The 24,920-nt window shown below is 43.6% G+C and overlaps 1 protein-coding gene across 2 annotated transcripts in view; it reads left to right on the top strand.

Moving 5' to 3' along the window:
- LRGUK (leucine rich repeats and guanylate kinase domain containing) overlaps positions 1–24,920 on the top strand; it is a 118,188-nt gene that overhangs the window by 64,349 nt on the left and 28,919 nt on the right. For both annotated transcript variants that reach the window (XM_029233839.1, XM_029233840.1), the window contains exons 12-15: positions 4,871–4,967; positions 9,051–9,164; positions 11,186–11,387; positions 12,014–12,109. In XM_029233839.1, coding sequence (XP_029089672.1) covers positions 4,871–4,967; positions 9,051–9,164; positions 11,186–11,387; positions 12,014–12,109 — 509 coding nt within the window. The remainder of the gene's footprint in view (positions 1–4,870; positions 4,968–9,050; positions 9,165–11,185; positions 11,388–12,013; positions 12,110–24,920) is intronic.

Here is a 24,920-nt window from a genome sequence, read left to right on the forward strand (position 1 = left end):
TCTCCACTTCATTTAATTGTTTTTCTGGGGTTTTATCTTTTTCCTTCATCTGGTACCTAGTCCTCTGCCTTTTCATCTTGTCTATCTTTGTATGAATGTGGTTTTTGTTCCACAGGCTGCAGGATTATAGTTCTTCTTGCTTCTGCTGTATGCCCTCTGGTGGATGAGGCTATCTAAGAGGCTTGTGCAAGTTTCCTGATGGGAGGGACTGTTGATTGCTGTTGTTTAAATTTTATTTTATTTTATTCTTTATCCATCATATATTTTATTGATTTTTAATTAAATGGAAAAAAAAGGGCTGAATACAGTCTCATTTCTCTGCCATTTACTTGAATGTTTTCTCCCCCTCCTATTTATCTCATTTTCTCCCAGCATTTTGTCTTCCTTTTTTTTTTTTTGGTATGCGGGCCTCTCACTGTTGTGGCCTCTCCCATTGCGGAGCACAGGCTCTGGAGGCACAGGCTCAGCAGCCATGGCTCACAGGCCCAGCCGCTCTGCTGCATATGGGATCTTCCCGGACCGGGGCACGAACCTGCTTCCCCTGCATCGGCTGGCGGACTCTTAACCACTGCACCACCAGGGAAGCCCTTGTCTTCCTTTTTAAATTGCATTCACCCAAGACCAAGACATTCAATGAAATTTTCACATGCTAAGTTGCATATCCCAATGTATAAATATTAAAAACATGGCTCGGTGGTATAACAAATATTGGAGTGGCTGAGGGATTGTGCTCTTGTCCAAGGATCTGATTTTACCATTTGTTCTTGGTTTTAGAAATAGGTTGGATGTTCTTTCTTTACTTGTATTAGTTACAAGTGGCCTAGAGATAGGCATTTACTGCCTTCGGAGTCTCTCCATTTATTTCCAGTCTTAACAGTACCATACAAATCAGTGGCTTCCTAGAAAAGTGCTGGGTAATGAGAGAAACAGAAAGCAATACCGGCACGCCTGTTCATCTTCCAGATTTAAGGCCTTGAAAGTGATCTGAATAGTCATGAAAGTAAAGCTGTGTACTTCTTCCTTAGATCTCTATTTTATAGCGATCTCTGTTTTTGTAACCTTTTTCGTGGTGTTGGCTACGAGCTGTATCTTATTTTTAGCACTATAATATGGTGAAATAAAAGCCGGCCGCTATTTAGCTGAATGAGACGGTCTGAGCTATAACTCCCCAAGAGCCGTCTAATCTAATGTCTCTTTATACAGGTGTGACAGACTCGTAGAATGGTTTATTCATTCCTTCAGTCAGTGTTTCTTGAGCACCATCCATGTGCATTGTTACCAGTGATAAAACTGTAAAACAAGCAGACATGAGTCTTGCCCTCCTGGCAGCTTACACTCTACTGTGAGATTAGATAAGTAAATGCTAACAAGACAGTTTGATGGGTGCTATGATGAGGGAAGTAAAGAGCCTCTGTGACAGGAGAAATAAAAGATAAGTGGGATGTGAGATTTGAGGCAGGGGGGAACAGGTGCCTGAGATCCAGGCAGAAAGAACAACAGGCACATTTGAGTTTTTTGGCTGCGTTGGGTTTTTGTTGCTGCACACAGGCTTTCTCTCGTTGCGGCAAGCAGGGGCTACTCTTTTGTTGCGGTGCATGGGCTTCTCATTGTGGTGGCTTCTCTTGTTGCAGAGCATGGGTTCTAGGCACGCCAGCTTCAGTAGTTGTGGCACACAGGCCCAGTAGTTTTGACACACGGGTTTAGTTGCTCCGCGGCATGTAGGATCTTCCCGGACCAGGGCTCGAACCCGTGTCCTCTGCATTGGCAGGCAGATTCTTAACCACTGCACCACCAGGGAAGCCTGGCACATTTGATTAACTGAAAGTACACTGTAGTGTGGCTAAGCTTGAAGCATGGAGGAAGATGGCAGAAGACCAGAAAAATAGACAGGAGTCTGATCATAAGGGTTCTCTAAGCAGGGGAGTGTCATGATCACAGCTGCATTTTAGAAAGTGTCCCCTGTGGGCAGTTTGGGAGGGGGCTCAGAGGGAAGGCTGGAGATGAGGAGACTGGTTAGGATATAGTGACAGGTGATAATGGCATGAATTAGAGAGTGGTATGCAGTTATGGGAAAGTGGACAGAGTAGTGGCTTCCTGGAATTTGATACTCAGACACAGTATGTGCTGGAATCTTCTCTTTTTGTGATCTCTTAAATTGTATCCAGCAATTTATTGACATATGTTTGCATTGGGCATTGGGACCAATTTAATTTGCCTACCAAATGCCCTAGGAATACCTGGGCTTTTGTGGACACCCAGTGAAAGAGTTCCCTTACTAACAACATGGCATGCTATAAATGTGCTTGAATTTGGATGTGCTCACAGCCAAGCCTCTGCCTAAATATGTGCAGTAACAAGTTATTTCTTGAAGCAATCTGGTCCAGAGTTGAGATTCTAAGTCTTCATGCTTCTGAATCACACTAAAAAAATTTCTACTTCCTCAGCTGCCTGCTAGCTCTTCTTAGGCATTGTTTCTTCTTCCTCTTACATTTTCCTGGGTTTAGTAATATTTCATTATTTGGCCTGGCCTTCCAGATTCCTTTCCCTCCTGATCATCTCCTCCTCTCCATGGACTTGGTTTGTTAGGATCCTCAGTGACAGCTGGCCAGTGAATTGGCCTTTAAGAATGTCTGACTCACCCTTAGACTTTTAGTGCCAGTGTTGTATTCTGGGGTTAATCGCGAACACAGCTCTTTTGTCTGTTAAATGAAACTAACAGGGAGTATGGCACCCATTACAAACCATGATTTAATTAATTTACCATGATTTAACTAGTAAATAATAAACTCATGGAAATGTAAATTACCATTGAAATTATATTTAGACAGGAGAGAGGAATGATGTTGAAGGTGGTGGCCCAAGCAAATTTCTTCGTCTAAAATCTGGCATCATGTTTTTCTGAGTTTAATGAAACATTGCTTTCACTGTGAAGTATTTCCTTTTCAAGACATTCATATTTGGGCAGCATACTACACAGCGAACATTTCTATATGTGAAAATTGGATGACAGATTCAAAAAACCGCAGGTCATCTTAGGTCCTTCTTAATAGAAAGTTCCGTAGTGGATGCTGGTTCTGTCATAGCTTTCTCCATGTCAGTGAAGCCATCTCTTTGTTTACCTGCCTAGAAGCTTCAGATTGCTTCTTTGCTTTGTCTTCCTTTTAGAAGTTCTGAAAAAATCCCTGCTACTCAATTCCTTTGTTGGAAAATGCAAATTCAGTGCAGTGTGTATAGGCTATGCTAAGGGTGTGTGGTACAGGATGCCAAGTCAGCGAGTTATCTGTCCTGACTGTCAAGGACACCAGTAGACAGAAGGTCTCATGTCCCTGCCAAGGGATATAAAGAAATTCCAGTGCATGCAAACAGCACAACAAACGTCATGGTGTTTTGACAGCCTTCTCTTAAAATGTGCTCTTTCCTGTGTATACAATTTAAATGTAATGTTAAGGCCTTTAAATTTATTAGTATAGCTAATTCTTGATTTTAAGGAAGGGGAACAGCGGTATGAATTAGAAAAGTTTGTCTGTCTTTGACTTGGAAGTGGAGAAGATTTTGAGGTTGTGAGTTTACCCTCTTAGTGTGATACTAAAAGGACTTGACTTTGGTGTCATCCTGTGGTTGTTACTTAGTCACGTTACTTTACGGCTGTGCCTCAGTTTCATCATCTATAAAATAAAAACAGTAGCACCTACCTCATGTCTTTTTGTGAGGAATCAATGAAATAGTGTCTAGCTACTTGCATCTCCTGTTTTAAAACCATAGGGTAATCTACAAATCAGTTTGCGTTCCCAGAACTTAACTTTGGGAAGTCAGCATGGTCTGAAATCAACAGTCCTGGTCTAGATGGGAGCCCCATAGTCTAGTTCTGGGACCGATACTGGCCTGCTCTGTGGCCTCAGGCAAGTCATTTTTATAGTCATCTTAAAATGGAGCTCATCACAGCTGCCATCCACTTCACATGTTCGATTAATTCATTCATGTCACAAATATTTAGTAAATGCCTACTGTGGGCCAGGCATTGGGAATGCAGTGGCAGATAAGATCAACAAGATAAAATCCTCTCCTCATGATTTGTATGTCCTGCTGGAGAAGATAGGAAAAAACAGATAAAAGAGAAGGCAATTTGGGTGATGGAGAGTAATTGGGGGCGTGGTGGGCTGGGGTAGGGATGCTATTTCAGGTAGTGGGCAGGAAAGGCCTCTTTGGTTGAGCTGAGAATGCCATTCAGCTTTGGAATCATGGCTTCCCGTGGGAGGTTCGTACATAGTACTGATAAGTGTGGCAGGAATAAGGAATGAGCTGGTCTCTGCCCTCAAGCAGCAGAGGAGATGGGGTCCTGAATAAGGGGCTGGGAGGAGTTGGTGGCAGGCACTGAGGCTCAGGGTGGATAAAGAAGAGGTGCAGAACCCATCCACAGGTGGTCAGGAAAGGCCTTTTGGGGGTGACCCTTAAATTGAGTCCTGAAGACAAGTGGGCTAACCTGGCAGAGGAACGGGGAGGGAAGCGTTACAGAAAAAGCCCATAGATCAGAGAGAGCATGAAAGCACTTGGGTGGAAAGTGTATGGGTAATAAATACTGTTATACTTCTTAAAGTATTATGATGCGATGTCAGAGGTGGTGATTCAGAAGGTGATAAAGAACAATGAGTGAAAATTTGGTGTCGATAATCCAAAAGTTTTTATAATCCCTATGAAGTATAGCAAGTGAATGTAGTCTAGCACTGCCAGAACTCAGGGTTTTCAGAATAATGTTACTTTATGTTTTGTGGGTCAATTTTAATTTTTGAAAACATACTTTACGCCAAAACCTTTTCCATTTTGAATTTCAAACTAATAGAAAGAGACGAGGTTATCTACATTCTGTTTTCAGGGCCTGTCACACCACAAGACTGCCTTACTTTGGAGAAGGGGATCGGGTTGATTATCATTTTATCTCTCAAGAAGTTTTTGATGAAATGCTAAACATGGTAAGACTGCTCTTTATATTTAATGCACAAGAAATGTATGTTCTCTGGTAGAAATATTAGGAAATAGTGTTAAGAAAGAGAATTATATTTGTGTTTTTCCTGAGAGATGTGTTCTTATTGAGTTGGTTTTTTTCTTAAACCATTCGATACATCATTGTTCACATGCTGCTTTATTTTATGATCTTGGGGAAAATATTGTAAATTTCCAATGACACTGAATAAATAGACGTTTTAAGAAAATGGAAGAAAGAGCACCGCGAAAAGATCTTGAGATCTGTGTTTCTCAGGTGCTGCTCTATCGATCAGATTTTACTCAAGGTGAACAATTCCCAAAGACCTGATGTGATGCAGCAAGCTTGTGAATTGAGCACTTACCGGGGGTTGGGGGCTGGTGTGTTCTGTCCAGAGACCACTCCCTCTGTTTGTTATCACTGGTGCTTTCTAATTGTTGTGACCCTAAACACCATTTCACACTGGTGTGTCCCAGCCAGTTGGCCTTCCCTGGACACATACACAGACTTGACCTTCCACCATAACATCGCTGTGTGAGAAGTCCTAAGTCCTGGAGGTCATTAAGGCATGTGGAAGCTCTCAACAGTAGACAGGAGAAGTTTCCTCATTTCTTTGAGGTCTGTGTCTTTCCTGGGTGAGGATAACTACCCTGCCCTTGTCCATTTCATTGGAGCTCTGGGCGACCTTATTCACCCATGACTTCAGTTAAACAGACAGAACATCTCATATCTTCATCACTACCGATGGATCTGTAAGCCTTTTATTTTCTCTTCACCTTGGGCCTTATTTTTGTTTATATTATCATTTTTTCTATCACCAAATGAATCCTACACAGCTCTTTTATTTTTTTCCCCTGAAGCTTCCTGAAGGACGGGATTAAGGACTAGTCTACGCTTCTGCTTTTGAAAGATTACCATCTAACTAGTGATACTCTTACAGCTGCATCCCTCCTCCCCTCCCTCCCCTTCTCCATCCTCCATTCTTTTTCTGCCCCATCCCCAAATAATAGACCTGGCTTATACCTCAGTGCTCATAACTGTGGAGCATTTAAGCATAGGCTCTGCAGTTGCCACGAGTTTAATTTTGAATGACCAGCTTTACACATGGTGCGTATTTTCTCTTGCATTCACAGAGAAACCCAAGTGAAAAAACCCTATAATCCCTAGGCCATTTTCCCTTTAATCTTGTCAAAAGAACATCTTGGAAATTCTTTATGAGTTTCTCTCCTAGGGCTATGTTCTAGAAGTTCGGTTTTATGTACCAAGGGTACTCTGAGACTTTATATTTCTAAAAGCCGTTAAGAGAAACCTGAGGAGTTATCTTGATATTAGTAAGAAGCATTCTCTTAGGACTCTTTGGGTTGAAAGACACCTAGTTCCCAAAATTGATGTTAATTTCTCTTGTTAGAGTCTGGGGCATTTTTTCTTGATTTAGTTCCACTGTGCTCCGTGCCCCATGTGCTCCTCTGATGTTTCATACCTTATCATATCTGTAATCAAGTAAGGCTGGTTCAGTTCCTAGTCTGAGAAATCACTGTACTTTTGTACTATATTTAGTCTTCTAGTTTTACTCCCTCTCTGGGAGTGCTTGTGTGTTTGAGAAGTACTCATTTTTCCTGCTTCTGCTAACATATATTACTTCACTGTAAGGGCGTCATCATATTCAACTTGAATTTTGCTTCAGATCTTCTTTTCTTTCAAGTGAGCTTGAGGCTGTTTTGTGAAGAGAGACAAACCTAGAGATTAGAAACTCGTGACACATTGTCAGGTGAGCCAACCACGCCCACACACTCAGCCTCTGTACACAGAGCCCCTCTCCATGCACACTCCCCTAGCCAGCCTGCCCCCTTCCAAGTCACAGTACCCCTTGACAGACAGCCCGGGCACACCCCACCCCGGCATGCCTGCTGTGGACAGTCACACCTCTCCACTCTGACAGGTACACATAGACTAGCACATGCTTCCATATACACTCCACACCCCCCCAAAAACAGAGATCATCCCCCCATGTGCCCACAGACGCATGAACCCTTTTTAAGGCCATATACACAGTCACTTACCTGCAGAGAGTCTTCTACTCTTGTGGAAATAAGATCACAGATCTGGAGGTCTCTGAGATATGATTATTGCTATTTATTAAGAAATCCACAGGCAGGAAGCGGTGAAAGGAGTATCACCCTCCAGAAGCTGGGGGACCACTCATCTCAATTCTTAACAAATCAGTTGAACAAGGCCTGTTTTATATACACAAGTACAGTGCAAGATTTCTCCCAACATTACATCCTTCCAGAAAATGTTTTTGGGATCCACAGAGGGAGGCCCTTGTACACACAAGTAAACAAACTCATAGTATATATCTGAAAAGTGATTCAAATACACATTATGAAAACAGTGAGTCACAGTAAACAAGATAAAGTATATCGTACCTGACGGGAGACTCAGGTGTCTATCTATATAGATATAATATAGATAGTAAAAGGAAAGGAGTCACAGTATTTGTCCCAAAGAACACAGTATGACATTGAGGGAGTAAAGTAAAAGGATACTTATTTCTGGGCCTTTAACTTATAGAATATATGACATAAATGTCTTCTGATTATGGTGGATGGGGGTTTTCCTCATCACCCGCAACAGACACATCCCCCAGAGACCCACCCTCCTGAGGGACACCGTATGTCTCCTACCCTTCTAACACCCCCCGCCAGGCAGCGCCCCCACCCCCCAACATACACACACGCAAATCTCCAGAACATCTGGGCCAGGAGGCACAGGGCAGCATCAAAGACCCCTGACTGCTACTGTTTTTAATGACGGCACTGCCTTTTGCTGGGCTTCAATTGATGGGATTTGGCCTTGGGAGTTTTCACTTCATTATTTATTTCAAAATCATGTTATCTGAGGAGTTACAGTGGCTAAGGATGTCCACATTTTTATTCCTTCTGTTGTCATCAGCGTCCCAGTTTAGATTAAATCTTGTTGTCTAATAAATATAATATCATCAAAGGAAAAGTCAGACAATTTTTTTAATAGATTTATTTATTTATTTTTGGCTGCGTTGGGTCTTCATTCCTGCGCACGGGCTTTCTCTAGTTGCGGCGAGCGGGGTCTACTCTTCGTTGCTGTGCGTGGGCTTCTCATTGCGGTGGCTTCTCTTGTTGAGGAGCACGGGCTCTAGGCGTGCGGCCTTCAGTAGTTGTGGCTCATGGGCTCTAGAGCACAGGCTCAGTAGTTGAGGCGCACGGGCTTAGTTGCTCCGCGGCACGTGGGATCTTCCCAGACCAGGGCTCGAACCCGTGTCCCCTGCACTGGCAGGCGGATTCTTAACCACTGCGCCACCAGGGAAGTCCAGTTCAAACAATTTTGAGAGATGTGTTCTACTTGCTTTTGTTTTTTTTTTTTGCACGAGACTACAGTTTCGGGAAGAACTGGGCTTCCAGAATATAGAGAGAAGGCAGTATTTGTACCTCAGATGACTAGAGGGCACACAATACTGATGCTGAATACATTTGGGGCAGTTTCAGTAAAAAGCTATGTTTATAAGGAAAAGCAGGATGGGTCTGTTTTTCATCGCTTATCTCAGGATGCAAAGGTTTATGGATGTCGCTGTAATTCATGGCCTTCAGACTTATCTGGGAATGCAAGGCACTTGAGAATGGAAGCTTTTGGGGGAGACCTGGTGTACTGGCATAGCCGAAATGGCTGAGGCAAAGGGTGAACTATTAGTTTTGCTTTCTCAGTAATGAAGGTTTATAGTGCAGGTTTGGCAGGAAGTGGGTAAGTAAGCAAAATGATCTGTTTATCATAAGCTTCACTGCCTTCACTCGGCTCTAACGTTTGGTCAGCTGGTTATTTCCAAAAGCCTAATATTTTTTGGCCAGCTGGGAATTCTGAATGAATTTCTGTATCGCAGTTTGGTATTAAGTTTCATCAACCCATTGTCATCCTTATACAATTGCTAATATTTGTACTTTTTATGGAATCATATAAAAGTAAGACATCAAATCATTTTATTTATATTAAATTCCGTGATGGCAGCTGTTATAGGAAAATCTTTGTACTTCTTACATTGCAGGGGAAATTTATTCTAACCTTTAATTATGGTAATCACAAGTATGGATTAAGTAGGGACACCATAGAAGATATCGCAAGAGATGGTTTAGCAAGCTGTGTGCATATGGAAATAGAAGTAAGTACTTTCCATTCAATCGATTTCTTTTTAATGCGTAAATGTGTATATATATTTGGGATTGGGGAGGGGGCTACAGTGTGTGGATCTACAATGTGTAGGCCGAACACTGCTAGGCCCAAGAGGAATGCATACAAATGTGTGAGATTTTAAGTTTGTAATTAGCTTAGGGGAAGCAAGATATAAATAATTCAAATGACAGGAGTTAGATTACAATACTAGACATCACCCAAATGCTATGGAGTAAAACTGCCACTCAAGATTTATTTTTTAAGTTATTTCCTCACTAAATTATTTGTTTTTCTTTTTAGAGCACTGGTCTCTGTATAAGTGATATCAGATAAAATGTTTCCTACAGGGTGTGGAACTGGTTCCCCGTCCACACAGGACAGTGGCAGGGCCCTGCCACTGACCTTGTCCCTTCCTTCTCCAGGGAAGACGCATGGGCCATGCTGCCATTTGATTCCAGCTGCTCACTGGTTACAATCTTTTCATACTTTGAGCAGTTTAGACTTGCAGATTTCAGGAGATCATTCTCTCTTCCCCAGTATCTTCCCCCAGTGATCTTCTGTAATTAGAATATACAGAAGTCTCTCTAAAATCAACTCCAGAGTAAAACTAGGAATTTCCTACTCATTTGTTTTAAAAATATGTGGCTTTATTAACTATTTGAGATCTTCAAAGACAGTTGATTGGTTTTTTGGTATTCCTTTACTATCGACTTGAATCTCCCTTAAAACTTTTTTCCTCTCTGACTTCCAAGAGCAGGAGACTGGGATTCCTTTTCAGCCCTTTGTATTGGTCTAAGTGTTGCCTCACTTCAGTGAAACAGGTCACGTTTCTTCCAGTTTGTTAATTTTCCTAACTTAAAAATCCTGCAATTCTTATCATTCTGCAGTTGATTGGTTGTACATCCTTAAGAAGGTTTACTTTGCTTCTATGCTAATTAGCCAAAAGAAAGACCTTTTCCCCAAAATGTCTTCCTTGCTCAAGGCAGAAACAAAAATTAATGCAACTTTGAGTGCAGAGACTCACCAGCTCCTGTGTCTAACTTTTTCCAGTTTAATGGTTCTGAGTTCTGGCCCCTGTTTTACTTTTTTCCTTCCTGAGAGTTTTCTCCTACTCATTTCCAAGAGGTTGAGTCCATAAACCAGGCTTTATTCCTGACTCTTCCCAGCTAAACCATTTTTCCCAACTGCCCTCGTCATTGACTCTTGTAGACATTGTTTTTGAAAAGAGCCTGTATTTCTTCCCCCTGAACTTTTAAAAACAAAGATTTTAAACATTGAGTTAAATTATTGATGGTAGGGTTGAGGTGGAAGAAAGTTTAGAGTCCATTCGGAGTAGCTCTTCCATTTCACAGATGAGGACCCTGATTACTCAGGGAGCTTGAGGGATTTGCACAGAGTCACAGAAGCTGGGGAGCTGCAGCCCTGACCCAGCCCTCCAGATCCTCAGAGCGCTACCTGCCACTGCTTCCCTGGTTGTGTGGGCTCCTGGTTAGCAGGGTATCATGAGCTTGGCCTTCCTGTGCTCTGGGTACAGGCTGTGAGATATGATAGGAACCAGCCAAACAGGTTGCTGGTTTAGGAACAGGAAGGGCCCAAGTCGATGACAAAAGGGTAACAGAGGAGCCTTTCTCTATGGTAAGATCTCTATCTCCTGGGGCTGCAAGGATGCCTTTTGAAATGCAAAATTGAAATTACTTTTCAGTAATAAAGATGCAGTGAGCATACCTATTTGTCTCTAGCAGTTTTCTCTTTTAAGAGTCATATGCATTAGAATGATTAGTTCGAAGGTAACCAGGTAGGACAAATTCTTATTTTTCCAGTGATAATGTGATATTTGATGAGCAGAGAGAAGTAACCTAATCCTGGGATACTTGTAGGAAAATAATAGCTAATTATACAGGTAAAAGAAATTCCTCAGTACTTACTACACCCATGTTGTCACGTATCTCCTAAATGATTTCTAAATTGTGTCTCTGTTTCTAACTGATTATCTTTTCTTTAAATGCATAGGGTGTAAGAAGTTTAAAACATTCCTATTTTGAGCCTCGATACATCCTGGTGGTACCCATGGACAAGAAAAAATATGAGGGCTACTTGAGGAGAAAAGGATTATTCAGTCGTATAGAGATTGAATTTGCTGTCTCCAGAGTAGACCTTTATATTAAAATTAATCAGAAATATCCAGGATATTTTGATGCAGTAGTCAATGCAGGTCAGTAACTTTCAGCAAAGTTTTATTTTTGAAGTGTAAGGTTACTGGGGGAAAATCTGCTCTAAAGTACTTTCTTATTGTTGACTGAATGCAGTTTCTTGTGGTTGTAGGACTGAGGTCCCTGATTGCTGGCTGGCTGTCTGCCAAGGGTGACCCTCAGTTTTTTGAGGCTGCTCTCGGGTCCTACCCACATGGCCCCCTCCATCTTCAGGCCAGCAATAGCCCATCAAATCCTACTCATGCTTCGAGTCTCTGCCTTCCTCTTCTGCAACCAGCAAACCTCCTTTTATGGGGATCATGTGATTAGAGTAGGCCCACTTAGATAATCTCCTTTTTGATTAGCCCAGACTCAGTTGATAAGTAACCTTAATTACATTCGTGAAAATCCCTTTGCCATATAACCTAACGTAATCACAGGAGTCGTAGCTCATCATGTTCACAGGTTCTGCCCACCCTCAAGTAGGGGTGGGTGGGTGATTATACAAGGGTGAAGTGTCATTGGGTCTTAGAATTCTGCCTACCACAGTATTCATAATAGTTGATCTAGTTAAAAAACCATCACCACAGATGGGCTCTATTTTGATATAATTCTGTTGCTTTAACATACATTCTCTTCCTTACTGTAGATGATCTGGATGTTGCCTACCAAACTCTGAGTCAGCTCATTAGAGAATACCTTGGATCGTCGGAGGCAACTGCCAAGAGTTTGGCTCCTACCACAGGTACTGCTCTATCCCTTTTGTTTGGCATGGAAAGGAAAACAAATCTGTGGGTTGTTATTTGGGGACTCATCAACCAGGCTAAAGCTGGTTCTGACTCTTTAATCCCTGTACTTCCTCTGGTCCCCACAAATAAGCTGCATGAGTCAGCCCTCTGGACCAGTCCCTCTGCTTGTCAAGGTGACCATAATGGACCTCACAAGACTTTCCTTTAAGCAGTACCTTGGAGTACCTGCTCATGGTAGGTATGGGTCAGCCCCAGAGTTCAGAACTCCACCTCCTGGAAGTTTGGCTCCTAAGGGGGCTGAGGTGGTGTTCTGCTTGACAGCATTGTCCCAATCCAAGAGATTCTCTCCCCCTTTCTTTGCACTTCCATAGTCCTCAAAATGTTGCACTACAGAGTGTAACGGAAGAGCACTGGTCAGGGGATGTGAGGCTGGTCCCGGCCCTGCTGCCCCCTGGGACAGGCTGCTTAGCTGTTCTGAGCTTCTGTCTTGTTAGATGGAATTAATGCTCCCCACCTGCCTCATGAATCACGCACAGCAAATGACATGGGATATATACGTGCATCTCCTTGGAATCTAGGAATTCTAAAACCCTAAATTAGAATTTTAGTACATGAGTATTTTGAGATGTATTTAACAGTTTCCCCCCAAATCCACCTCACACCCCTTAGGATGGCTACGATGAAAAAGCAAAACAAAACAAAAAATAGAAAATGTGCTGGCGAGGATGTGGAGAAATTAGAAATGTAAAATGGTGTGGCTTCTATGGAAAACAGTATGGTGGTTCCCCAAAACAATTAAAAATAGAATTACCGTATGATCCAGTGATTCCACTGCTGGGTATATACCCGAAAGAACTGACAGCAAGGTGTTGCACAGCCTTTGTACACCCACGTTCACAGCAGCATTATTCACAATACAGTAGCCAAAAGGTGGAAGTAACCCAAGCAGTCATTGACAGATGAATGGATAAACAAAATATGGTTTATATGTACAAGGGAATAGTATTCAGCCTTAAAAAGGAAGGAAATTCTGACACCCGCTACAACATGGATAAACCTTGAGAACATTCTGCTAAGTGAAATAACCAAAAACACATATACTGCATGATTCTAATTATATGAGGTACCCAGAGTAGACAAATTCATAGAGACAGAAGGAAGGAGGGTGGTTACCAGGGGCTGGGGGAGAGAGGAACAGGGGCATTGTTTAATGGTGGCAGGGTTTCAGTTTTGCAAGATGGAAAGAGTTCTGAGAATTGGTTGCAGAACAATGTGAGTGTGCTTAACACTATTGAACCATACACTTAAAAATGGTTGAGATGGCAAATTTTATGTTACATGTATTTTACCACCACTGTAATAATAATAAAAAGCATGTCCCCCCAGTGGACTGAACTGCATTCACGTATCACATAATGTAGAATATAACGTAAGACTCTTGCTGCTGTGCCGATGCTGTGCAGATGCTCCACAGCTTTGTGTGTACGTGTGGTTTAGCCTTTGTGACTCTGCCCGCGTAGGATCTTGCTGGCCAGGTTGCATCCTGGCCAGGCAGAAGCAGGCCCGGTCACGGTTTTGCCGGAGTTCAAACTAACGGTGCTGCTTTGCAACTCTACACACTTTCTCCAGATCATGTGCCCATGGAATTCTGGAATGAGGTCGGTGTGAAAATGGTAACAACCAACAGATAATGACCAAGGTTTTCCTTCCAGTTGTGTCTCCTAGGAGACAAGTAACCGGAAAGTACGAGAAGAAAGTGCGTGCTGTGAAAGTGGGCCCCTCTGGCGGAGGGAGGGCTGTGCTGTGTCGCGGAGGGGGACGTCCGATGAGCATTGGGTGGTGTTAATCCCGCACGGCCTCCTCCTCCACGTCAGTCTGTTATTTAGAAAGCTGAGCCTGTCCAGTTTTATCTAATGAGGCTTCCATGGAAACTCCATGGAAGTTTCTCTTGAGGAAATCTGGCTCCCTTTGCTTTAAATCTTTGCTAGTCCAGCAACCTCTGATGTTTAATTTGGTCCCCTGCATGGACCTGTTCCCATGGGGCTGCCCCCTAGGTGAGAGCAGCCTGCCCCATCCCTGTGCCAGGCCCATCTCCCATTGTGAATTAATAAGTTGTTGCCGTGGCTTTTAAACCAGCCCCTCAGGGGTCTGGAGAAAGCTGAGTCGGCCCCCTGAGCCTGAGCAGTTCCGCGCAACTGAGACAAGCGTGGTTTTCCATCAGCAGCACTGAGGGCGCCTCTCAACTGTGGTTCTTGAGCAAGACTCAGCCTCCACGGCGGCGGGGTGCGGCCCCCAGCTTGTCCTGCTCTGCAGCCATCAGGAGCACTTGAGTACTGGCTGTAGCTGCCACTTGGCAAATTAACAGACCAGATAATGTGCGCATAGGAAAATAGACTCCTGTTTTGAAGGGTTTTATGAAACTTCATTTATTTGGACTAATTAGGTCTGATTTAATGAGAAGTATGAATTACGGAATTTGTAAGTAAGAGTGCTCTCACCCTCAGATATGCTGAATACCTGAAACCGGCCCATCCAGCTACTGGCTAACTGAATCCCAGCTTTTAAAAGTAGATGGGCAGGTTTGTACCTAATAACCAAATCATTGACCTCAATAGACGCCAGTTTTTCTGACAAGTTTACTATTTGTAAACTAATGTGTTTTCTTAAGAAGCCAAACCCTTTATTTTATTTATACAGTTCATCTGTGGAGGAAGTTACTTTTTTTTAGTTGATAGTTTAAGGATAAATTTGCACATAAGGTGATTTTTGTGGAGGCCAGATATTATTCAAGTATTTAAAAATTGTAATTAACATAGTCCTTATTAATAAGCTTATAAGTGTCTCTGGTGGCCCAGGAGTAGAGCCAGCGGCCCCTCTGAGTCTCAGGGCTGTGAGGTACATGCGGGCCAGATGTTAATAGGTGCACTGCAGGAGAGCAGAGCCCAACCATAATCACCTCAAAATGAATCTCGTGACTCCCTGAGGAGGGCCCAGAGCCCCAGAGGGTCACTGCCACAGGCCTGGCTGGCTGTCAACTCTTGGCCTCCCCTCTGAGCTGGGTCACTCTGATTTTAGATTCTGTGGTTTAGCTATATCTACATAAAGACTTACATAACTTACATAAATGTAAATGGGATCCCTAGAAGCAAAAATCCATAATTTTAGTATACTGGAATAATTTTTATGTATAACTGAGCTGTCAAAGGTAAGAAATTAAAATAAAAAATATTTAAGATTCTATGAAAGCCAGTTTTTTTGTCTGAGCAATTAAAAAACTGGACTGGAAATAGGAAGCCTTAGTTTTGCATTCTAACTTTCATCAGTAATCATTAACTTGATTAGAGAAATCACTTGAACTCCCATTTCTAAGAAACAAAACCCAAACAACTCTATATAATATTCTGGAGCATTTTAGAATCTGATCTTCCAGAGTTGAGGTTTTCCCTAATCAGGCTAGACCATCCACCTGTATATTCAGCTTCAGTACAGAGAGAAATCTGATGGACAATGGCGTTGTTTTCATAGAAGCAGTAATCCTGTGTCAGTGCAAAGTGAAAATGATTGCCAAACATTTAAAGTAATAATACATAGCTTTATCTGTAGTAATTTCATGTTACTAATTTGTAACTGAGAATGCAATTTTAAATTCTACTCTTAATGATGAGAGTGGAATAAAGTGAAGAAAGAAAGCCCAGTGTTTATCCAGATTTCAGTACAGCAGCCCATCAGCCTGGACCCAGAAGTGCAAACCTTCACCAGAGGAGAGACTAATTAAATTTCCGTTAGATGCATGTATAAAATAGTAACTTTGGGTACAGAGTGATTATAAACCCTCAGGATCTTTGGGTACAGAGTGATCATAAACCCTCAAGATCTACCGTTAATTAAAAATGTATATCAATTAAGGTACAGAATTGTCTTTTTTTCCCCTATAACAATGCAGATAATATTCATTTCTAAAGCAGGAAGATTTAAAAAAATCCTGAGTAAACAATATTATGTCTATAAAATAAGGAAAAACTCACTATATTCAGAACTCAGTATATGGCATGCCTTTACTCTCCATTTGTCTCTTTACAACTGATTTCTGGAATAGTACTTCCTGCAAAGCTTTTAAATAGCTGATCCAACCACCACCCTGAGTTCTCGCTATAGAGATCATAAAATAAAATTTTATTTGAAAATCATTATTTAGAATTCTGACTAATGATAGAGAAAAATGATGATGGTGATGATGAGTCAAAGAGAGGAAAATTGAGCAATTTACTAGTCCATAAAGTGGTGCCTTTGTCCCTAATAAAGGTCATGGTATCATTTGGCAAATTATGTGAATTGTTAAATTGCAAAAGTGGGGGGAAAAACTCGTGTCTGATTATAGGAAACCAGGAGGGCTTAGATGGAAAGAACCTTCAGAATTGGATTTCACTATTCTTATATTTTTCTATTTTGTTAAAAAGTACGTTCTTATTGTGGTAAAAAAAACAACAAACCATAAAATTTTCCATTTTAGCCATTCTAGATGTACACCTAGAAGGCATTAGTTGTATTCACTGCCTATTTTAAATATTTTTTACCACTCCAAACAGAAACTCTATACCCATTGAGCAAAATAACCAACACCCACCCTGCCCCACCCCCGGCCAGCCCCCTGGTGACCTCTAATCTGCTTTCTGTCTCTATGAACTTGCCTAGTCTAGATATTTTTACTGTTCTCACATTTTATTTTAACCTTGTTTCTTGACTAAGTTTGTGTTTTAATTTATAACTGTTGTAAACTAGGGTGATCAGAATGACAAACAGGGCAGCCGCTCAGAAACCCCACCAAGTGGTAAGGTTTTCCTTTCTCCCCGTCTCCTCCTGGTCCCTGGAGACATCTGGCTTGACTGGGTGCTCGGGGTACACTCCCAGGCTAGGAGGTTCAGGAAGAACCCGGAGTAGTCCGAGCACTTCCTGCTTTGTGGGGAGAGAAGGGCTGGTGGCCAGGAGCCTGGCTGGCTTCTGGGGATAGACCACCCTGGGCTCACCGCAGAGGTCTGATGTGGTTTGGACTCTCTGAGTATCAGGTCTCCCCCAGAGTAAGCTGAGACTAGTTTCTTCAAGGCTGTTCTAGACCGGTGTGCCGCCTCCGAAGTGACCACTAGCATTTCAGAGCTGTGTCCTAAGGACTGGGTTACGATGATATACGGGTCACCAGAATATACCAGGGCTTCTACCCTAAACAAGTGCCTGCTGGGGCGATTGTGTCAGGAGACCAGAATCACTCTAAGAACATGCTCCAGTGGTGATGACTAAAGGAAGCAACCCCCTTCTGCAACACTGGCATGGTTAGTGGCCTCTGAGAGCCATTTCTTTTTTTCTGTAAATTTATTTATTTATTTATTTATTTATTTATTTATTTTTGGCGGCATTGGGTCTTCGTTGCTGTGTGAGGGCTTTCTCTAGTTGCGGCGAGCGGGGGCTACTCTTTGTTGTGGCACGTGGGCTTCTCATTGCGGTGGCTTCTCTTGTTGTGGAGCACGGGCTTTAGGTACACGGGCTTCAGTAGTTGTGGCACGCGGGCTCTAGTAGTTGCAGCACGTGGGCTTCAGTAGTTGTGGCTCATGGGCTCTAGAGCACAGGCTCAGTAGTTGTGGCGCATGGGCTTAGTTGCTCCGCGGCATGTGGGATCTTCCCGGACCAGGGCTCGAAGCCGTGTCCCCTGCATTGCCAGGTGGATTCTTAACCACTGCGCCACCAGGGAATCCCCTGAGACCCATTTTTGAAGCCAGGGTAGTACTTGGAGGGAAGTGGTTGCCCTGGGGGTGGGGTAGGGTAGCAGCTTGGATGGTGGATCCTCAGGAGCAGCTTCCCTGAGCCATGGTGCCTTGTGATTCCATCAGATCTATTCTTTCCTTCCTTCCTCCATTCACCACTTATTTACTGAGTGCCTGCTGAGCTTCTGCACCTTGCTAGGTACTGGTAAACTGGCATGACTCCTCACAGAGCTCGCAGTTTCTTTATGGGACAAGGAGAAAGGCCGGTAAACAAGGAAACAAATGGGGCTTCATCTGGCTTAGCTGTCCATCCCCTAGTTTCTACCATGAAAAGCAGCACTGACCCTTAAGGTGGTGAAATTTTAAATCTCATTCACTTAGAAAATTCTCTGGCCACTCTCAGACCTAGATATAAATTTTGGTTCTGTGAAGAAGCCTCTCTGTGTTTATTCATAAAAGTTTCTGTTTTCAGTTGACTAAAAATTGCTCTAATTCCACTAAATAAGTGAATTATAGGCACTAGTATCCCCATGGAGAAGGAACGGTTGAATTCTTCGATATGTGTAATTTTATTCTTTTCAAGATCCCAGGTGCATCAAAAAAAAGAAAAGATCTTTTTGGTTATTAATTTCTAAAGTTACATCATCATATTTGTTAAGATGTTTTTAGCTAAATTCTTTTATATTAAAGCGGGAGCTGCCTCTAGCAAGAAGACTGCCTCTGGGGTGCCAGCACAGCTGGTTCCATCCCCAAGGCACTTGGCGAAACTGCAAGCAGATGGCCAGATAACAGAGCATCTCTCTGGAATGCAGATTCCTGCAAAGGTCCCTGAAAATCAGAGCCTAGCTCCCTCCCGGAACCAGGAGCTGACTCAGGAGGGAGCAACCCATCAAAAAGAGCTTTCTCCCAATAGCCAGGTCAGCGCTGTGCCTCCGCCACAGCCCAGCTCATCAGCGCTTGGTATTCCCCAGCAGGCCCAAGACTTATCCCCAAACTGGAAGGAAGGGGATGCTCAACAATCAGATCTTTCTTCAAAACAGTAACCACAAATCTCCCTGGGAATGAGGCGCAGACACCTGAGGTGAAGGGGGGCAGTCTGCCATCACTCCTTCCCAAGGGCCTTCTCAGCACCCTGACCCACCATCAGCCCACAGCCCTCAGCTGGACCAGGATGAAGAATCAGGGGAGGCCAAGGTAACCGCCACTGGCCCTCTCCGCTCTGAACTTCCACAGGGATCTGACCTAACACCCCTTAGTCCCCAGAGAGCCCAGGATGAGGACACTGGGTCAGCCAGTCTCCCACCCAGCAGTTCCCGTCATGATCCTCCAAGAGATCCTTCTGGTCCCGACGAGGCCAAGAAGCTTGGACCACCTCTGGGAGATTCTCAACAACCTCTGGAGGAGGGAATCCCCAAAGCAGAAGTTGTTCGGGTTGACACTCCTTACCCAGAATTGCCGCATCCCCAGGACTCAGCCAATACCAAACAGACCCAGGACAGGGAAGACCCGGTGACTTTGCCTCCCAGAAGCCGGCTGGCTCCCACCAGGCTGCCCCAGCCCCGGGTCCTTGCTCCTCTCCAGAGTCGGAGGCGCACACCCAAACTCCCCCCCCACCCAGCAGACAGGAGGCTCTCGGAACAGCCTCAGATCAAACTATGACTCCCTCTCCCAGGCCCCCGCTAGCTCAGGAAGGAGACCCCAGTAAACTTCCTCCTACCGGCACCCCCCATTCCAAGGAGCCACACAACCTGAGCCCCCATCCGGGCCACAGTCCCCAGCAAGTCCAGGAAGAGAAAGTCAGGGAGGTGAAGCTCCCCCTTATCAGGCCCCCGGTGCAGGAGCTGGCACCACAGGCCACCCCCGATCCGCCCGAGGAAGGGGAGGTTCAGGTAGTCAAGCTCCCTCAAATTCCCACTCCCTTCTCAGAACAGCTGCCTCAGAACACAGGGGCCCTTCCTCATGATTTGAGGCCTGCAAAGGAGAGGCGAGCTCCCAAGGCAGGCCACTCCTCCATCAAGAAGATTCCAGATGTACAGGCCTTGCCCCCAAACCAAGAGCCAGTACAGCAGACAGGAGCTAGGAAAAAAAAAAAAACCCTATCCACGGAGACGGCTAAAGGGCCCTCACAGCTGAAAAGGGCACCACCTGGAGGCCACGAGGCATCCTTGCAGCCAGAATCCCAGAGTAAGCCGGCTCCCCCAGAGGCCCCCAGCCACCCTAACCGGAGCCCTCAGGGGGACTGGAGAGGGAAAGTCCAATCACCAGCCATTCCTGAACCATCCCACGCTGAACCATTGCCTAAAGATGCCCAGATACAGGAAGAGAGAAGGGGAAAAGTACATTATTCCAGAAGAAAGGCCCATGCCAACCTCCTCGCAAATGACCTGGTTCAGAAAGTAGCCATGTCCAAGAAAGGACCATCTTTGAAAAGAGACAATTTTGGAGGATTATCTCAAGAAAATATAACTACCCTCAGTGGTGATCAACCAACTCCAGGGGGTCAACCCCCACAAAGGAGACCTCTCCAGAGTGAGGGGGCCTCTGCAGAGTCAGCACCCGATGCTTCTGCTGCCAGGGAGCACCCAAGGCGAAAAAAAAGAGGTTCATAGAAGGGGAAGGTCTCAGAAGGGACAGGCTGCTTCGGACCCCCAGAGCGGCATGGTGTGGTCCCCGCCCAGCAGCCTGTCAAAGAGACTCAAGCCCATCAGGGGACCAGTCAGACCAGAGAGAGCTCTGTCCAAAGGGACGGTGCTTCCAGGCAGCAAGCCAAAGAGAGAGGCACCCGGAAACACAGGGGAGCACCCCAGAATCAGGCGTCTGCTGGGGAGCAGGGCAACTGGAAGGGTAGGCTGTGAGCTTGGGGCAGTCAGAGCACCAAGGTGTAAGCCGTCCCTGGGCCACCAGGTCACGAACGTCTGCGCCCCCTAAAGCAGTGCCATCCAGAATGGAAAGCTATGGCCAGGGCGCTGTGGTCTGTACACCGGCTTCCCTCTGCAACCCCTAGTCAGCATAGATGGGAGGCTTTGCACATGTGTGCCTCTTTTGTGGCTCACCCTCGCAGCCTGGAAGAGCAGCCCTGTGGTGGGGTACACCAGCATGCGGTGCCCCTGCTCCAGCAGAGAGAGCTGGTCTGAGAGGTTGGTGCCAGCCAGGAGGCTTTGTGTCCAGACTTGGACAGATTCCAACATGACTTCAGGCTCTGGCTGAAGCAGTGCTGAATCGCCATTAAGCTTTCTTTTATTCATTAGGAAAATTCACTTTTAGATTAGAAAATTCTCTCATGCTTCTTGCGTTATCAAGGGATCCAGAAGCAAAAAGAACTCTGAGAAAGGAATCCTTTGCAGCTTCTGGGTCTTGGTCTCTCCCACAAACATTCCAAACCCACAGTTAATTTGTGGGAAGAGGACAGGTTTTTTACGCCAATGACAAGTGATCGAGGGCTTCCAATTTGCATTGGCTTATACTGCCTGAAACTTATTTTGTTTGAGATGGACACCTTCCTTCTCTCTTTGAAGGGGAACCTCATGTAAATTAGCTCATGCTTTCGTTATGCCAAACCAGCTGGTTAAAAGAATTAGTAGGGAGAAAACTGAGGCGAATCCACTTTTTATTTATTTATTCATAACATGAGGATTCTTTTGCTGGCAAGTGACAGGAATCCAACCTGAGCCAGCTTATGTGAATCTTTTAGAAGGGAGGGGAGTATGTCATTCAACCAAACTCTGGGGAGGGCAGAGGGGCAGCAGAACCTCAGAGAGATTGGGGACCATCTCTGAACATAACCAGAACTGTCGTCATCTCCAGTATTTTCGTCATCTGCTGGACCCTTGTCATCTCCTAGAATCTTGTCATCTCCAGGACTCTTATCATTTCTCATCTCTGTTTTTTTCTCCGTGTTGGCTTCATCTCTACGATATAAATGACTATATATCAGTTTCTGCACATGGCAGGGAATATGACCATCAGTAGCTCTTAAATTTTACATTTGGTATTATATCTGGCACCTCCCACTACCAGAAAGTGATTAACTCATATGCTCCTTGGTCCTAAGATTTAAAAAATTATATTCAGGGAAAGACTCTGATTGGCCCAGCGTGGGTCAGATGCTCATTCCACAGCCAATTTACTCTGGCTGGGGACAGGGCACATTTAGATATACTCACTGGGTTCAATCCTGTGAACCCTAGCATCCACATAAAAGAGAATAACTGTAAGCAGAGCAACCAGTTTAATATTTGACTCTCAAGATATTTATTGAGTACTTACTATGTGTACATGTTAAGCTGGGTTTGGCATCCTGTATTTTAAAAATGTAACTGATGACTACATGCCTGTGTAAACGTGTCTTATCTTACACAAAGAGCATGTGTCCATAAAACTTCTGTGTATGTCGAGTGTTATTTCAAGTGCAGTAGAGGGAATTGATATTTTTATAATCCAGGATGCAGGACTCTTCTTGTATAATGAAGAGCCTATGTTATACTAATAATTACCCTCTGATTTGTCTGGTTTGTCCAAGACGAAATGAATAAGGTGAATTTTTTAACATCTCATAACTTATTTTTCTTAAGTTAGTTCAAGTCCCCCAACAAGCATTGATTACTTCATATATGCCAGACACTGTGATAGTTTCTACATAGAGTAAGATGGTGAGGACACTTCAAGGAGCTCTCTTTTCTCAAGGGAGACGGATAGGAGGGTTTATTACATGTGATCAGGGCAGCTGGAGGCCCCACAGCACGCTAGGATAGGGTTAGCATCAAATAGAGAAGGAAACTCATTTATTAACTTTTCCAGAGAGCCATAAGAATACTAAGAAAGGACACTGAATTCAGGCTGGGATGTGAGAACTGGATCAGAAATCACTTCCAAGAGGAAGTCATCCTTTCAGCCAAGTCCTCAAGGTTGCAGAGCAGTCAGCAGACTGATGGGAGGGAAGGGAAGGTCTCAAAAGAGGGAACAGCATATGCCTAAGTGTGGAGGGAAGAGCAGGCGTTGCCTCTTTGGACCAAAGTGTCAGGAGAGCTATAGGTGTACGTAGCTCCAAAGGGCACATTGTGCTGTGTTCGTGAGATTGGAACCTTGATCTTCTGACAGTGGGGAGCCATTGAATGGTGAAATTTTTTTTATCTTAGAGGCATCTGTTTCGAGTCAACATAGAGGATCACTTTAAAGAGGGCAATTTAGATGGCAGCAGGAATGCTGGGAAGCTATTGCACTAGTCCTGGCAGGAAGGTAGTAAGGGCCTGAAATAAGGCATTGTGGCAGGAATGGGCAGATTCAAGATATTGGACTGGATGTAGCGGGAGTGCAGACTGGGAAAGAGAGGAGGAAAATCAGGATACCCACTCACCTTTAGGACCTGTGTATGGGGCATTTTAGAGGCACTAGTACCTCACTTGGGTGAAAAACTTTAGAAATTTCCTTGGTCTTCTCCTCGGGCAGCTGTTTCTGAGGCTCCTTAAGGCATTTGGGGCTGCATTTTCATTAGGGTTCTCATGCAAAGTGAGATGCCAAATTTCCCATCTTTTGACTTGGAAGAAGCTCTAATGCCCTTCCCTGGGGTCCATGATGGTGTCAGGTTCGTGTTTGTGTTTTGGTCGTATAAACATCTCAGATTCAGTGCAGCTGGACATTTTGTTTGTTGTTCAAGGAGAGGAATAGAAAAGATTACCAACTCCTCCCTTGGTGAGAGGTTTTTAACAGCTATTATTGATTTTTCTCGGTATAAGGGGAACTTCTGCTTTTTAATTGTAGAACATAAATATTTAAAAATTGTCATTTTCCATCTACATTTACAAACAAAGTTCATATCATTTTCATATGCTATGTTCCTCAGCAAAGTGATCTTTATGGGAAAAAAAAAGAACGTTGTGGACTTTAGTCATTCTGTTAGCTAATACAATCTTCAGCTTTTTAAAAGAAGTCTGGCATTTAGTATTCAAATCAACAGAGATGATAATTCCACTGGGCGCAAGAGCCTTCTTCAAATATTTAAAGAGCTAAACCAGTTCTTTTCAAACCTCAAAAGATAATTGGACAAAGGGTAATTTGGTAGTAATTTACAGAAGGGGAAGTAAAAATGACCAAAAAATATGTCAAAAAGTATTTAAGTTTCACTATCACCGTAAGTCAAAACAGAATAGACTTTTTTGGGTACCAGAGTGGCAAAGATGGAAAACAAATGCCTGTTCTTGGTGAGGCTCAGGGTCAATGCACTTTCTCTGTCATCATTGAGAAGGTAAATGGGCACAACTTTTCTGGGGACAGCTTTACAGTACCTGTCAGAGCCTTCAAATATTGCATGTCTTTAACCTAGCAATTCCAATCCAAGAATTATAAGGAAATATGGTATGTACAAGGGTGTTCATATTAATGTCTTTGTAATAAAACCTGGAAATAATTAAGCCAGCTAATGGGATTTCAGAAATAAGTTGTGGGCCAAAAGTTCTGGTTCAGCTGTATGTTGCCATTATAATCATGTTGTAGAATTTTGGAAGAGGAAAATATTTGTTACTTATTAAGAAGAAAGCAGGTTAAGGAGGTACAGCTAGTATGGTTCCAGTTGTCAGCTCTGGGTTGTTAGATTATGGGTAATTTTTATTTTCTCTTTTATGCTTTTTAGTATTTTGTAAATTTTCTACAACAAGCCTGTGTTTATTCAGAAAAAGTTATATAGAAGTAAATTCCCACATATGAAAAGCTGTCCTGTGAAAGCAGCACCCTAATATTCTATTTCGATTTGGCTTAATGAGAACTTTCTAGGAGTCAGAGTCATGTACAGAGGAGCAGACAGGCTCTCCCCATAATTTAGATGCTCTGTGATGGGAATCTCACAGAAAGCCTCCTTAGGTTGGGTGATTAGTTGGACTAGCTGAAATTTAAGGTTCCTTTTATAATCTGTGAGCTGTTCACTACAACTAGCTCTACTGGCTGGCTTTAAAGAACCCGGCAGCCTATTTTATTAAATAGAGAGCCTAGTACTAGAAAATTGAAGAGTTAGTACTCATTAGATCAGTGGCTTTCAAACTTTCTAGTCCAAAACCCGTAACTA

The sequence above is a fragment of the Monodon monoceros genome, unplaced genomic scaffold, assembly GCF_005190385.1.
Source record: "Monodon monoceros isolate NGI ecotype Baffin Bay Population unplaced genomic scaffold, NGI_Narwhal_1 Super_Scaffold_2, whole genome shotgun sequence".
Taxonomy (NCBI): domain Eukaryota; kingdom Metazoa; phylum Chordata; class Mammalia; order Artiodactyla; family Monodontidae; genus Monodon; species Monodon monoceros.